The sequence below is a fragment of the Polyodon spathula genome, chromosome 6, assembly GCF_017654505.1.
Source record: "Polyodon spathula isolate WHYD16114869_AA chromosome 6, ASM1765450v1, whole genome shotgun sequence".
NCBI lineage: Eukaryota > Metazoa > Chordata > Actinopteri > Acipenseriformes > Polyodontidae > Polyodon > Polyodon spathula.
This window is the reverse complement of record NC_054539.1, coordinates 41,312,649-41,326,658: the sequence shown is the minus strand read 5'-3', so window position 1 is coordinate 41,326,658 and position 14,010 is coordinate 41,312,649. Positions and strand designations below refer to the sequence as shown.

Genomic DNA, 14,010 nt, shown 5'->3' with positions numbered 1-14,010 from the left:
GCTCTGCTCCTGCCAGTGAAGGTGGCGGAGGCAGAGGGAGCACCTGCTGCTCTGCTCCTGCCAGTGAAGGTGGCGGAAACAGAGGCAGCTCCTGCTGCTCTGCTCCTGCCAGTGAAGGTGGCGGAAACAGAGGCAGCTCCTGTTGCTCTGCTCCTGCCAGTGGAGATGGGAGCGGCGTGTAGTCTCCTTGCGGCGAGGTGGGAGCAGCGTGTAGTCTACCCTTGTTTCAGGGGACTGGTGCGGCTATCCCTTTGGCTCTGGAGGCAAAACCAGCAGGCATTCTTCCTCTGCTGGTGGATATGGGAGCGGTGGACGCTCTGCCTTCCTCTTCTCCTTTCCCCTTCTCTGCTTCCTTCTCACCTTCCTCTCCTGGGCCAGTTCCTCCTCTCCCTCTTGCAGCGCACCACCAGGTGCCCGAACTCGCCACAGGCAAGGCACCAGCCTTGGTCCTCTAGACCACCGAGGAGGCCCTCCAGCTCCTGGCAGCCATCTCTCCAGTTCCAGCCTTCCATTTTTTATTTATTTATTTTTTTTGTTGTTGTTGTTGTTTTTTTTTTAAACAACAAATTGCGGTTCCTGCTCTGGTCTGACGCTTGGAGGCACTGTTGTCCCGGTTCTGACACCATGTGTCACAAAGACGGCCAGAGTGGGTGGCGTCAGACCAGAAACAGAAAAATAAACAGAGAGGTGGAGTTTGGTTGAGCTGAGCGAATGCTTTGGAAAATGAAGACCAAAGAGCATTCTACAGAAGTTAGAGATAAAGTAATACAAATGCATAGATTAGGGAAAGGGTACAAAATAATATCCAAGTGTTTGGATATCCCAGTGAGCACAGTTGGATCAATAATCAGGAAGTGGAAGCTGCATCACACCACCCAGGCACTGCCAAGAAAAGGCTGTCCCTCAAAACTCAGCACTCAAACAAGAAGGAGACTTGTGAGAGAAGCCACAGAGAGGCCAACAATCACTTTGAAGGAGTGTCACGAAGACGGCCGGGGTGGGTGGTGTCAGACCAGAAACAGAAAAATAAACAGAGAGGTGGAGTTTGGTTGAATGCTTTCGCTCAGCATTTAATAAATAAACAGAACAGAAAATAAACGGTGGTAACAAACAGAAACACAAGGACACGGCACATTCGCCAAAATAAACAAACAAACAAAACGGACTACACAAAACATGGTGAGCAGATATTTTACGATTATTATTATTCTTATTATTCTCTTTACCTCCGTCTCCAATCCCGTTCTCCACTCACCGAACACCCAACCGTGAGTGGGTGAAAACATGCTGCTTTTATGCAGCTGTACCAAGACTCGACTGCTAATCAATCATTCAGTTGGAGTCCCAGTACAACTGCATGTGAATTAATAAAGTGCAATTCCCCGTGCTCACATATTATTATTTTTTACTTGCACGTGAAGTGCAGTGCAATCCTCATGCCTAAATACAAATATACATTTTAAACACTCGTGTTACACAGACCCGTTTATATCCCGTGTACCAATGACTATGCACCAACATTTAACACACCACACGCAACATATAAAAGATAATATACACAGGTGTGGACACTTTGTCACAAGGAGCTACAGAGTTCAGTGGCTGGGAGTGGAGTAATGGTGCACCAGTCAAACATATCAAGAGCTCTGCATAACACTGGCCTGTATGGGAGGGTGGCAAGAATGAAGTCGTTACTCAAAAAGTACCATCTGAAAGCATGTCTGGAGTTTGCCAGAAAGCATGACAGTGACCCAGCTGCGATGTGGGAAAAGGTTTTATTGTTAGATGAGACCAAGATAGAGCTTTTTGGCCAAAACTCAAAGCGCTATGTGTGGCACAAACCTAACACTGCCCATGCCTCAAGACACACCATCCCTACAGTGAAGTATGGTGGTGGCAGCATCATGCTGTGGGGATGCTTCTCATCAGCAGGGACTGGGCATCTTGCTACAACTGAAGGAAGAATGGATGGCGCAAAATACAGGAAAATACTGCAAGAGAATCTGCTTCAGTCCACTAAAAAACTGAAGCTTGGGAGGAAATTCACCTTTCAGCAGGACAATGATTGCAAGCACAAGGCCAAAGCAACATTGTAGTGGCTCAAGAACAAAAAGGTGAATGTCCTACAGTGGCCCAGTCAAAGTCCTGATCTCAATCCCATTGAGAATCTGTGGCACTATTTGAAAACTGCGGTCCACAAGCGTCGTCCAAACAACCTGAACAACCTGGAGCAAATCTGCCAAGAAGAATGGGCCAAAATCACTCCGACACTGTGTGCAAAGCTGGGACATACTTACCCCAAAAGACTTAAAGCTGTTATTGTATCAAAAGGTGGCTCTACCAAATATTAATGTGTGGGGGTTGAATACTTATGCAAGCAAGATATTTCAGTTTTTTATTTTTCTTAAAAATATTTCCCAACATAAAACCAATGTCACTTTACAGTAATTGATTTTGAGTTTAAGTGTTTTAAAATAAAATATCGAACAAAATGAAATTTCAATGTACCATTTGGAATTCAGTAATATGAGAGAATTGGTCAGGGGTCTCAACACTTTTGCAAGCCACTGTATGTATGTGTGTGTATATGTGTATATATATATATATATATAAAATGTATTAAGTTTAATATTCTATATACTGACCTGACCTAAAGTACTGTAAAATAAAAAATAAAATTTTAAAATCAGCGTTTGTCTTGTCCAAAACATCAATATTTTTCAACAAAGTGTGTTGAAGTCTTGTAGAGATTCTTACAATGTTTGTATACATATGTACATATTTTATTTTTTATTTGAATTTAAAATAAATAATATAATATCTATATATATATATATATATATATATATATATTTTATCTGCAAAAATAGATTTTAGGAAAAATTTCAGTCAATGTACAGCAACAATAAATAAATAAATAAAAAATTTTGTCTTGGGGGAGCATCCCACTGAAAGGATGAGTGCTATATAAGCTGTGTTAATCGTTGTGTAGCACTATTCAGCTGTAACTGTGAGAAAGTAAAATGATTTTAAAAGGATTTCTATGGCAAGGGCCACGATAGTAGGTGCCCGTGCAACTGGTTCACCCCTCAACATAGAGGCTGCACTGATTAACGTGTCCCTCAAGACAGTCTCCCAGGAACTCCTGGAACGGTGACACTTGCACAACTCTGTTCACAATCAAGTCACAGGCAACACATTGTGACAACCAACAGATGTGCTGCTGTGGCCCATTTCACAGTCACTTTCAACACTGGATGTGTCACACCTGTTTGATATAGGTCGTGCCTTTGTTTTTACCATCATTTTTGGACACAGAAACTACAGGTACACAGTCCCACGTAGAAGAACACTGACTTACAATGGAAGCCACATTTGGAATCAGACATCAATCATCACAAATTGTCATGTTTATAAATAGCTTAAAAAAAATAAGTACAGAAATGTCCAAGAAATACGAATATTTGTATTTCCTACCTTATATTGCCTGATATAAGTTGTTCAGCACCCAGTGGCAAATTCAAAGCTCTTTCAGCATATATTTTACGGGGCCTTTCTCCTAAAACAACAAAAAGACATGTTAAACAAGATTAAGGCTCCAGAAAAGGATATCAAATTAGAGTCCAAAGGAGTGGAATAATATAACCACATAAAAATACAGAGACTGGCAGCTAAGTGGTACTACCCACTATTAGGACCATTCTAGAATTGTTTGGCCAGTGAGTGTATAATTTATAAAGACCTTGCAGCTGTATTGTACATCTCAAGATACAGCTACATAACTTGGTCTTTATTCCTATAAGAGACACCTCCTGTTAAATCTTGCCACCCACATTCCACACTGAAGGTCTATCCCATCTAAACCCATTCAACACATCAACGTACGGTACTGTATATTCATTATTTTATTTTAGATTTCAGTTTCAGATGCTTTCTTTGTACATGCTTAATTTCTTAAGTAACAATCTTCTAGGCTGTAATCACTACATTAAGAAAACTGAAGAGTTGAGAAGGCAAGGCAGAATGCCCCTCTGGGAGGTGGATTTGTTTATATTTGGTTACACAACTTTAGGGCACATCACATGCATAAGTACAGCACTGCTGAATGTAACTTTTCAAGTGTTATTAAAACAACATATTTTACTCACTATGAAAAGCAGTGATAGTATACGCATCTTCCTTTGACGTAGCATCTGGTCTGCATATAACTTGCAGCACGGAACTTTCTGATAGTGAGGTTTGGGAGGGCATCGGCTCGTAGCCAGGCTCTTTTTGCTTGTGTAACTGGGGACTAGATGTTGATAATGCATTATTATAATATTTTTTCTTCAACATAGCACCGCTCCTACAAAGCTATTCATCTGAATTAGTTACAGCTCTCATATTAGCAGCTAACTAATGACAGTATATTGCATTTCAAAATAAAAATAAAAACAAAAAACAACAACACCACACAATTCAAAGCATCTTTCAATTAGTTGCCAGGGCTTATTTTGGCACCAAATCAAACAAATAGTCAAATTCAAAGTATTAGCCAAGTTCACATTTCAAGAGCCGAGTTCTGACAAGGATTCCTTCTCCCCAGCATAATAAGGAAAGCATTAGGCCTACAGTACCGAGAAAAAGTTTGTGAACCCCAGTGATAATTATGGAAATTCCATAGTTTTACCATGACAGCCACCTTGAATCAAAACCTTTTCTTAAATATCTAACGGGATTTATATTAACCAATTCCATGTCTTTTGAAACACAGTGATGTAAGAATTAGACAAACAATGAGTAACTAAGATTCAGGGTATGTGAAAAAGTAAGTGAACCCCTGGTTTTATCAGCTCAATTAAGGGGATACTTAGCATCAGGTGTTTAAATAATTAGGTAGATCTTCAGGTTGAGTTTGGGAGGCCCCATCCTATATAAAGATCAGAAACTTTGTGAGTTTGGTCTTCAACATACAGGTGTGTGGAAACACGTTATTCCACATTCAAAATAAATTTCTAAGGACCTGAGAAAACAATTATTGATGCTCATCAGTCTAGAAAGGGTTACACAAATATTTCTAAGGATTTGGGGCTCCACCAATCCACTGTCAGACAGTCTACAAATGGAGAAAGTTTAAGACCACAGTCACTCTACCCAGAAGCGGTCGTCCTACCAAAATTTCTAGATGAGCCACAAGACTTCTGGAACAATGTTCTCTGGACAGACGACTCAAAGGTAGAACTTTTTGGTCTCAATGAGAAATGTCATGTCTGGCGAAAACCAAACACTGCGTTCGAACAGAAGAAACTCATCCCAACCGTCAAGCATGGTGGTGGGAGTGTGATGGTATGGGGCTGCTTTGCTGCCTCAGGACCTGGATGGCTTGCCAACATTGACACAACCATGAATTCTGAATTGTATCAGAAAATTCTAGAGAAGAACGTCAGGTCATCAGACCGTGAGCTGAAAATGAACCAAAAGTGTGTCATGCAGCAAGACAATGATCCTAAACATACAAGCAGATCTACAAAAGAATGGCTGCAGAAGAAATTCCGCGTTTTAGAATGGCCTAGTCAAAGTCCGGACCTAAACCCCATTAAAATGTTGTGGCAGGAGCTGAAGCGAGCTGCCCATGCAAGGAAGCCCTGAAATGTCATCAAGTTGAAGCAGTTCTGTAAGGAGGAATGGACCAAAATTCCTCAAAACCGATGTGAGAGACCTCTGTTACAGTGTCCAACAGTTACAGAAAACACTTAGTTGAAGTCTTTGCTGCTGAAGGGGGTGCCACCAGTTACTGAATCTAAAGGTTCACATACTCTTTCACACATGGATATTGAATGTTGAATCATTTGTGGATAAATAAATGTTGAAAAAGTAGCATGTTTTTGTTTTATCTATTATTAGGACTTAGATTAAGATCTAATAACATTTTAGGTTTGAAATATGTGAAAATCCTAAGGGGTTCACAAACTTTTTATCAGCCCTGTATATAAGCAAGAATCACACAGCCTATATTTTACTGCAGACCTTAAACACTTTTGTTTAAATACCGTACTTTTGTTTAAAAAAAAAAACATACACTCATAGCAAATAGTTGGAAGTCCAACACGATAAACAAAAGTTACCACTGCATAAATTACCTGCAAGCATGACTGTTGGACATAACTGAATTCAGCTACACCACTGAATGTATTTTAGTCGTGATAACTTGCCTGGGTCACTGAGTATAAAATATCCAATCGTACTTGCTGGCACTAATTAAATGTAAAGCCATTAGATATTCATGTATGTATGTATGCATTTTAATTTTGTATTTAAATAAAAAAAATGTGTGTTTATAATTATAAATTGGTATTACAGCTATAAATTAATGAAAATAATGTACAAATGAAGTACTTATAAGGTTATATGTGAAAAACATACATGGTCCAATGATTTGCTGCTGACTGCTACCCTAACAGGAGAGAAACGAAAGGTTGAGTACTTTTACAATTATTGGCTTACTTAGTCAAGATTAGCGTGTTCCAGATCTTTAGACACTGAAAGACATCCATAAAACCTGCAGGATTGGGGCTTTCCAGGACCAGGGTTGGAGACCCCTGCTTTAGTTTAATTCCAATGCAAGTGTGGATCTCTGCTCCCACCCAGAAATGTTCAAATGACAGGCTCTGACGCTCCATTGACTAACAAGCTTGTTTGAGTGAGGGCCGATGTATCAGCTCCCGGCAAAGCAGCCGCAGGAAGGTAGTTAGATCAAATCAATAAGCAAACATTATTCATATTCATACAAATCAGAAAAAAAAGATATTAGGAATTGTCAATTTATAAATGTAATGTCCATCTGTCACATCTGGCGATTTTGGTGAGTGGTAAAACAAGCTTTATTTGTCATATCACACTCAGGATTTACAAAAGTACAAACAGACAACAATAAGTGCAGCGTGGAGTTCTTTGGGGAACATTTCTGTGATGTCACCCTTTGATCTTTTGATTGATTAATTCTATAAATCTTCTAACTAAAAGTGGCTTTGAAGATAAGGGGAGTGCAGGGCAAATACATTGATTAACAAATCCAGTTTGTATACGAGTCCCCAGAAAACTGTTGATTTGTCAACAAAAGGACAGTTAGAACAATTCAACAGAAAAGATACCATTTTATTACGCAACAATCATTTCAACAATTAGTTAATTATAGTATTACACATTTCAAACGTAACAGTTTAGAAAAGGACTTGCCAGTTTAGAATTCATATTGTTTACTGAAAGCAACACAATTATAGATTTACATAATGTAAAAAAAAAAGGTTACAAATAGAATTACAAATAGTAACAAAGCTTCTTTGAACACAGTTCTAGGTTCCTAACACTGTCTTAAGTGGATAAAGCACTCTTGACAACTAAGGATGGGTTTAAACATGAACAAGGCTTAATTTAACAAACAATACAAAACTAAAATAAATCCTAGCTCCTGTTTTGGACTACTAACTAAATTTAACAGGATCCCTGACTTTCAGTCAGACCACTGATGGGGCTTACTGACTTTAAATATATTATTCACAAATCACAGATTTGATATACATTGTTTTAACATACACCATGTTTAGGTCTATACACAGGCTCTTAACTTCATACAGACAACTATGGTCTTTGAAACCTACCCTTTTATACCTGCCTGACTATTCAGGGTCTTAATAACTTCATTGTCCCCTCCTGGTTCACATTCCTTAGTTTTTTGCATATTTATTTTTCAAATGCCATTTTCATGTTTTACATCTAAAACACAGTCCTCGCTATTATCGTCACTTACTACAGATACTTTTGACTATGTGTGATTTCAAACTCAAACTCAGAGGAAATCATGACAGAGAGCCAAACACTTGAACTGTTTGAACTAAGCGTAACAAAAGAGCAAAAACCAAATCAAACTACCAAATTAACAATCAATTGAATCTCGTTATCGAACAAGTATCAAGAAGAAGTGTTTTAAGTGGCATAAACAACTCAAAGTGTTGAATCGGTAAGAAAATAATCCAGTCAGTTATTTTTACCGATTCAACGGTTATTGTTGTTTATCCCTTACTTAATAATGATATGGATTAAACTTTGCCATTCAAATTGGTTTATAGTAATAAAGTGTGACAGCTGAGTAAAATATATATATTGAATTTAAATACAATATAGAAATATGTATTTAATTGATAATAATGTAAGTAGCAACAATGGTAGCAATTTAGATTACAAGACACTACGAGACATGTAATTACATTTTAAGTATATGGAAATTACCAATGGCTCCTTTGCTTCCTTAACTACAGTGTAATTAAATGTGTGTTTCCTCATGTAATGGTACCGGCACGGTACAGGCCAATTTCCATGTAATTATGCAACTATTCCACCAGTAGAAACGAAGTAAGAGCAGGGACCACTGGTTGTTACAGCTCTATTACCATGTTATAAACATATTTTAAAATATATGAAGCCGGTAGGATTACTCTGCCTGTTCAGTGTTAGACTGTTCAGTTTGGCGATGTCCTAAAGCTGTACGGGAAAGATGTGATTGATACCCAAACTTTGTTATTTTATTTTTTATTTGGAATCGGCAACTGTTTTTTTACCCCATTTTCTCCCCAATTTGAAATGCCCAATTTTAAGCCTGACCCACCACTGCAACCCCTGCGCTGACTCGGGAGAGACAAAGACAAACACATGCGTCCCACGAAATGTGTGTCGTGAGCCATCCACTGCAGAGTCTAATGTCCTAGTGTTGAAACCACAACAGAATCAGCCAGCTGCTTACTCATGGTTCTCTGTCTCTTTGTAGTATGCACATCTACAGCTAAACTATAGTGCTCGTTCCAGAAATCATCATCTTGACAGATTTTTTAATGCATCTATTGATGTATTTATCACCTCACCAGCACAGCACAGATCAGCAGATTGTGACTGAAGAGCACCATTGGCTGGCTTTAAAATACCAATAATATGGACTAGGAACTTGCCAAGAACAAAGAAGCTATGTCTCTTCAGCTGAGAAAAAAAGTCTGGATGCTTCTATACATAAGTCTATGGAAGCAATATTATCCTCTGAGACTTCTGACAGTATATCAAGAATAAGATCCTGATTAACAACAACACATTTGGTCAATTTAAAATGGCTTGTCCAAGGAATCTCTAGCAATCTCTAGTGAAGGGCAACTGTACTTTTCAGTAATGTAGTGCTGATAAAATAATGCATACAGAGAACTTCAAAGATCAAAAAATCTCTTTGCACATGGTTCACTTTGCATTGCATACACTCCTACTAAGTGCAGCTGATGGTTATAACAATGTACAGTATGTGTGATATCTGCCTTCCTAGTTTTCTTTGCAGTAAAGCCTGCACAACTCCATTAACCCCACTCATCACTGATGTACCATCGTAGCACTGGCTGATCCGCTTTAGAATCTACCTCAGAGAGGTGTTGAAGTATTTGAGCTGTAATGTATTCTGCATCCAACTGATGCAATTCAACCAAGCCATTCAGCTGCTCCTCGGGTATTGAATCTGTAACAAATTTTACTATGATGGACAGATTTTCTACATTGCACTTATCTCGTGTCCCATCACTTTTGATACAGTACCCACTAGAATCAGAATGTATATATTTCTCTTTAATATGATTAAGAACTGTTAGGGTGACCCAGGGTCTGATGGTAAAGTTGCATGAACAAACAACTGAATTTATCCAAAAGTGGAAATGTCTTTATTGCTATTGCACTTAACCTGGAACAGTGGATAAAAGGCAGCACGAACAGTTAATAATGTGTGCAAAAAGAAATGAAATACAATAAACAAAACCTTATCCTATACAGGCTTGAAATAAATAACCTGGCTTCAGCAACCAGTGGTTCACTTTCAACAGAAAGTACAGCTCATCCACAACCTTCTCAGTTAACTCTTCCCTTTATTGAGCGCTGTCTTATATACCTGAGCCTAGGTAAACCCCGCTCAGAACTAATCCATTATATTCAAATATACTTTAAAATCTTAACAGTGACATTCGAAAATCCTGCCCAGAAGTAAATAAAACTAATGTAATATATGGAAATAATAACTAAATAAAATGAATGGATAGCAAAAAAACCCCAACTATTTCCTTGGCAGTCAAACTTTGATACTTTAAACTAAAATCACTAACCTAAATTTACAAACCTTTTCATAATCTCTCGTTTCTTAACTGTCTACAGTACTAATCTCTCTCTCACACACACTCTCTCTTCGTTTTAATGGCTTCTTAAATTGTATGTGAGCTTACACATTTGTCCCATCCATATTCACTCTCTTACAGATGAAGAAGAACAGCTAGGGAGACTGAAAAGTCACCTCCTGATGTGGTGGTGGCGAGTGCACATGTATCAGTGCAGGAGAGGCAGTTGCTTGTCCCAGTACTAAATGTAGGGATCAGTGATGTGTGGCTTCAGCCGCAAGCTTGCTTGGCAGTGCTGCAGTCTGCAGGGGTAGTCGCTTGGGGTAATACGTGTTCTGTTTCCTTCCAGCAGATGGCAGAAGGTGAGAAGCAGGTAGTGTATGTTGCGGAACAGGGTGTCTGGTTCGATTCTGTCTTGTGCTATCCAGGAAATAGATTTCCCAGGCCTTGCTCCTACTGACATAGAGCAGGTACAGGCCTTGTTTGCCCGCCATGATGATGTATTTGCTATTAGTGATTTAGAGTGCACTAGTGTCATAGTACATGAGATACCATTGGTAGGTGATGTCCCAGTGAGACAGCAACATCACAGGTTACCTCTTAGTCAACATACTGAAGTAAAAGATCACATGTTGTAAAGTCCCTATTTTTCCCCAATGGCCATTTATTTGTTATTGTATTACCTCAGTTTGCAAATACTGTAGCTACACAATTCATTCAAATACAATACGTACAATAACATCTCAAATCTGTTTCTCATACAGTACACCTTACCATACAAGGCTCTTTTAAATTAACATAAATAAATACAGCTAAATTGAAAAATCCTGCCTGTCACACAATACTACTCGGTTTCAAAGCGACATTGTGTTAGAAAATGATACATATTTCTTGTAATTTATTTGTACTTACTTCTTGAACTAACTAACAATCCCATTTGACACAAATGTGTATTTTTCAATATACAGCTACGGCCAAAATTTTTGCATCACCTAAAATTTTAATAATACAAAAATGACTACAAAAGATTTAGAAGTGATATTTTTAAATATCACTGTCCTTGTCACAAAAGCAAAGTTTGTGGGGAATAATAGCCATTTTTTATACTTTTGAGGCATAAGCAATTAGGAAATAACACTTACTACCCAGGAACAAAAATTGTGTTATATAGTGTTATTGCTATGTTCCTAAATGCAGAAATGATTCTAGGAAATTGAACCGTTAAGACGCATCTCATTCTCTGCCTGGTCTAAGGCATATGTTAATTATGATGCCAGTAAGGGTCAATTAACGGCACAACACAGATTTATGAATCGGACGAATAATATGCTAATGAGAAAATTGGTCTCTAAGGGCACGTTATTCTACTATCGCGATGATTTAAGTTTTCTGGTTGTAAATGGTGTTTATGCATCATCCAATGAAATACTGTCATGTTAAACACTGTTAAGGGCACGATAAAGGAGATGGTAAGTTTTATCAATATGGGTCTCTGAGTCATCTCCAGACAGCTAAACTGGGAGCTACAGAACAGTGATGGGCTTCCCAACTGGCTTCTTTAAACTTTTATCTTTTGTATCGTCTAGGGAGGCACAACACTAATGCTGATGCATTGTCTCACCAGTACGTGGCGTGGACCCATGATGAATCTTATGGAGTTTACCCATCAGAGGACTAGGCTCAGGCTGCTCTGGGGTTGATAGCCCCATGCAAGACCATTCCCAGAGCTTTGACTCACTAGATACAAGCAGTCTTGGTCATCTGGACCCCATAAGAGGAACAGTTTGACATTATTGAAGGAGGTATGTTGGACCAGATCTCCACGGCTTTACGGACAAAGTCAGCAACACCTTCAGGCTATCTTGACATTGTTGTAATGACTTTGCAGCTGATGCATAGTTCACACACCCTAGTTTTGTATCTTGTAATGCACTTTGTGATGGTGGTCCACTATGAAAGGTGCTATATAAAAATAAAAATTATTATTATTATTATTATGATCTCCCTGGAGGAAACTGAAGCGGGAACAGATACTTCCGATACCTGGGAGTACTGAAGATGATTTGCCTATGTTTGGGAACCATGTAGTCCATGACAGCATCTAAAGTAGGTCACCCCAGTGATACCACAAGAGAAGTCCCTCACAGTTAAGGTATTCTTCCTGTTCAACTGCAGGGATTCATTCCAACCTATTCAGAGAACCCAGAAGTCTAGGTCTAACTGGCCTTTCTCTGCCTCAAGTTTCATATATTAGAATTGAAGAATACTGTGTATTCAAATTACTATCTAATAAATAAAACATATATTAAATAAATACAATTTCTCAGAACCAAACAAAAATGAGTATATAAAAGGTATTCAAAACAAGCAATCAGAGCAACAATACAAACAGTGACAAGCTCTACAATGGGTGGAGGAATTTAATTACAGCAACATGGCGCCCAATGCAAGCAATCCTTGACCTGATTTCCTGCCTGTACAGATTCACAATTCCCATCACTCTCGCTGTACCCATGGGATTTAAACAAGCCATTGGAAACTAGTGTCCTGTCCAGTAAAAAAAAGTTCCTACCTGCTACACATACATCGTCATAAATTCAGTTATTTGCTAATTCAATAATGTATTAAGTTTTCCAACCTTTAGAAATTTAAAAGCTTGTTCGAACAACCAAAAAAAACACATATGTTTTACAAAAACTAGCAACATCGTAACCAGGGTCCCCCCGTTTGGCAAACTTGACGTATGTCATGACACCGTTGTTTACGTATGTGGCAACACATGCATAACTTTGTGTACTGCATATATATATATATATATAAGTTATAAATTCAGTTATTTGCTAATTCAGTATATCATACGAAAGGATTAACTTTTCACAGTATGACCTAAAGTTTCAGGTATAAATCATATCTTTCCAATACAGTTTTTAGGAATTCTCCAAAGTGACACTGTATGGGCAGAATGATCCGACTGGCTTCATACATCTTAGTGCTACACTGAAAAATTCTGAGAAACAAAAGCTGTTTCCTTAAATAATAAAAAGCCCATACTTTGTACTATGTTCTTCTTATATGGAATTTAAAGCATATGCACATTTCAAAAGATGCCTCAAAGCACTTTGGAATAAATTACTTCCAGTCATTATGAAGTATGATATAGTTGTATTCATTTATTAATTTTGTTCCCATATGTACCTATATTTTTCAGAAGAGCCTTAAAGTGAATGACGGCATGTTCCAAATCCACATTATTTATTGTATATTTTAAAATATAATATTGTTTGGAAAAAGTGTGTTTTCTCTCTCTCACTCCTTCGCTCCTTCACACTTGCTGTTCCCTTTTCATAATGGGATGGACAGAGCCTGGTTTCAAATAAACCTCCCCTTACCTGGTTAATATGACACACAATCGCCCCGGATCTGCATGGTCATCAAAATCGCTCAAAACTAACACGCAAATGAGGCGACACCCCGAAAGTTATGCTGACTACTGGCACTAACACAGACGGAAAAGGACGGGGCAAAGTATGTTATAAAAACTGCACTGCAGGGCAAAGGCAGTTTGCTCCCGCTTGCATCGTGTTTTTTCATCAAAATCAGGAGCAAACACATTTAGCCCCTGTGTTAGAGGTTTGCCCCGTCATCAAAATGAGGCCCTGTGTTTGTCTTAGGTGCGACAGAACTGTATTCTGGCGTTCTCAGCCCTATTCCTGACACAGAGCAACTAACTAAGCTATCACCATCTGATATCTTTGTTTTCAGTCCGTGAGAGTTGCCAAAAACTAAAATGTTCGGCAGAATGATTACAGTCACAAAGAAGGAGATCTCTCCAAAAAAGCGTTGA

General features: G+C 38.5%; 1 protein-coding gene across 1 annotated transcript in view; it reads right to left on the bottom strand.

The window, feature by feature from the left end:
• pcnx2 (pecanex 2) overlaps window positions 1-14,010 on the bottom strand; it is a 149,816-nt gene that overhangs the window by 96,961 nt on the left and 38,845 nt on the right. The window contains exons 7-8 of the mRNA XM_041252858.1: window positions 4,149-4,291; window positions 3,478-3,559 (exon numbers count right to left, since the gene is read on the bottom strand). Of these exons, the coding sequence (XP_041108792.1) occupies window positions 3,478-3,559; window positions 4,149-4,291 (225 nt within the window). The remainder of the gene's footprint in view (window positions 1-3,477; window positions 3,560-4,148; window positions 4,292-14,010) is intronic.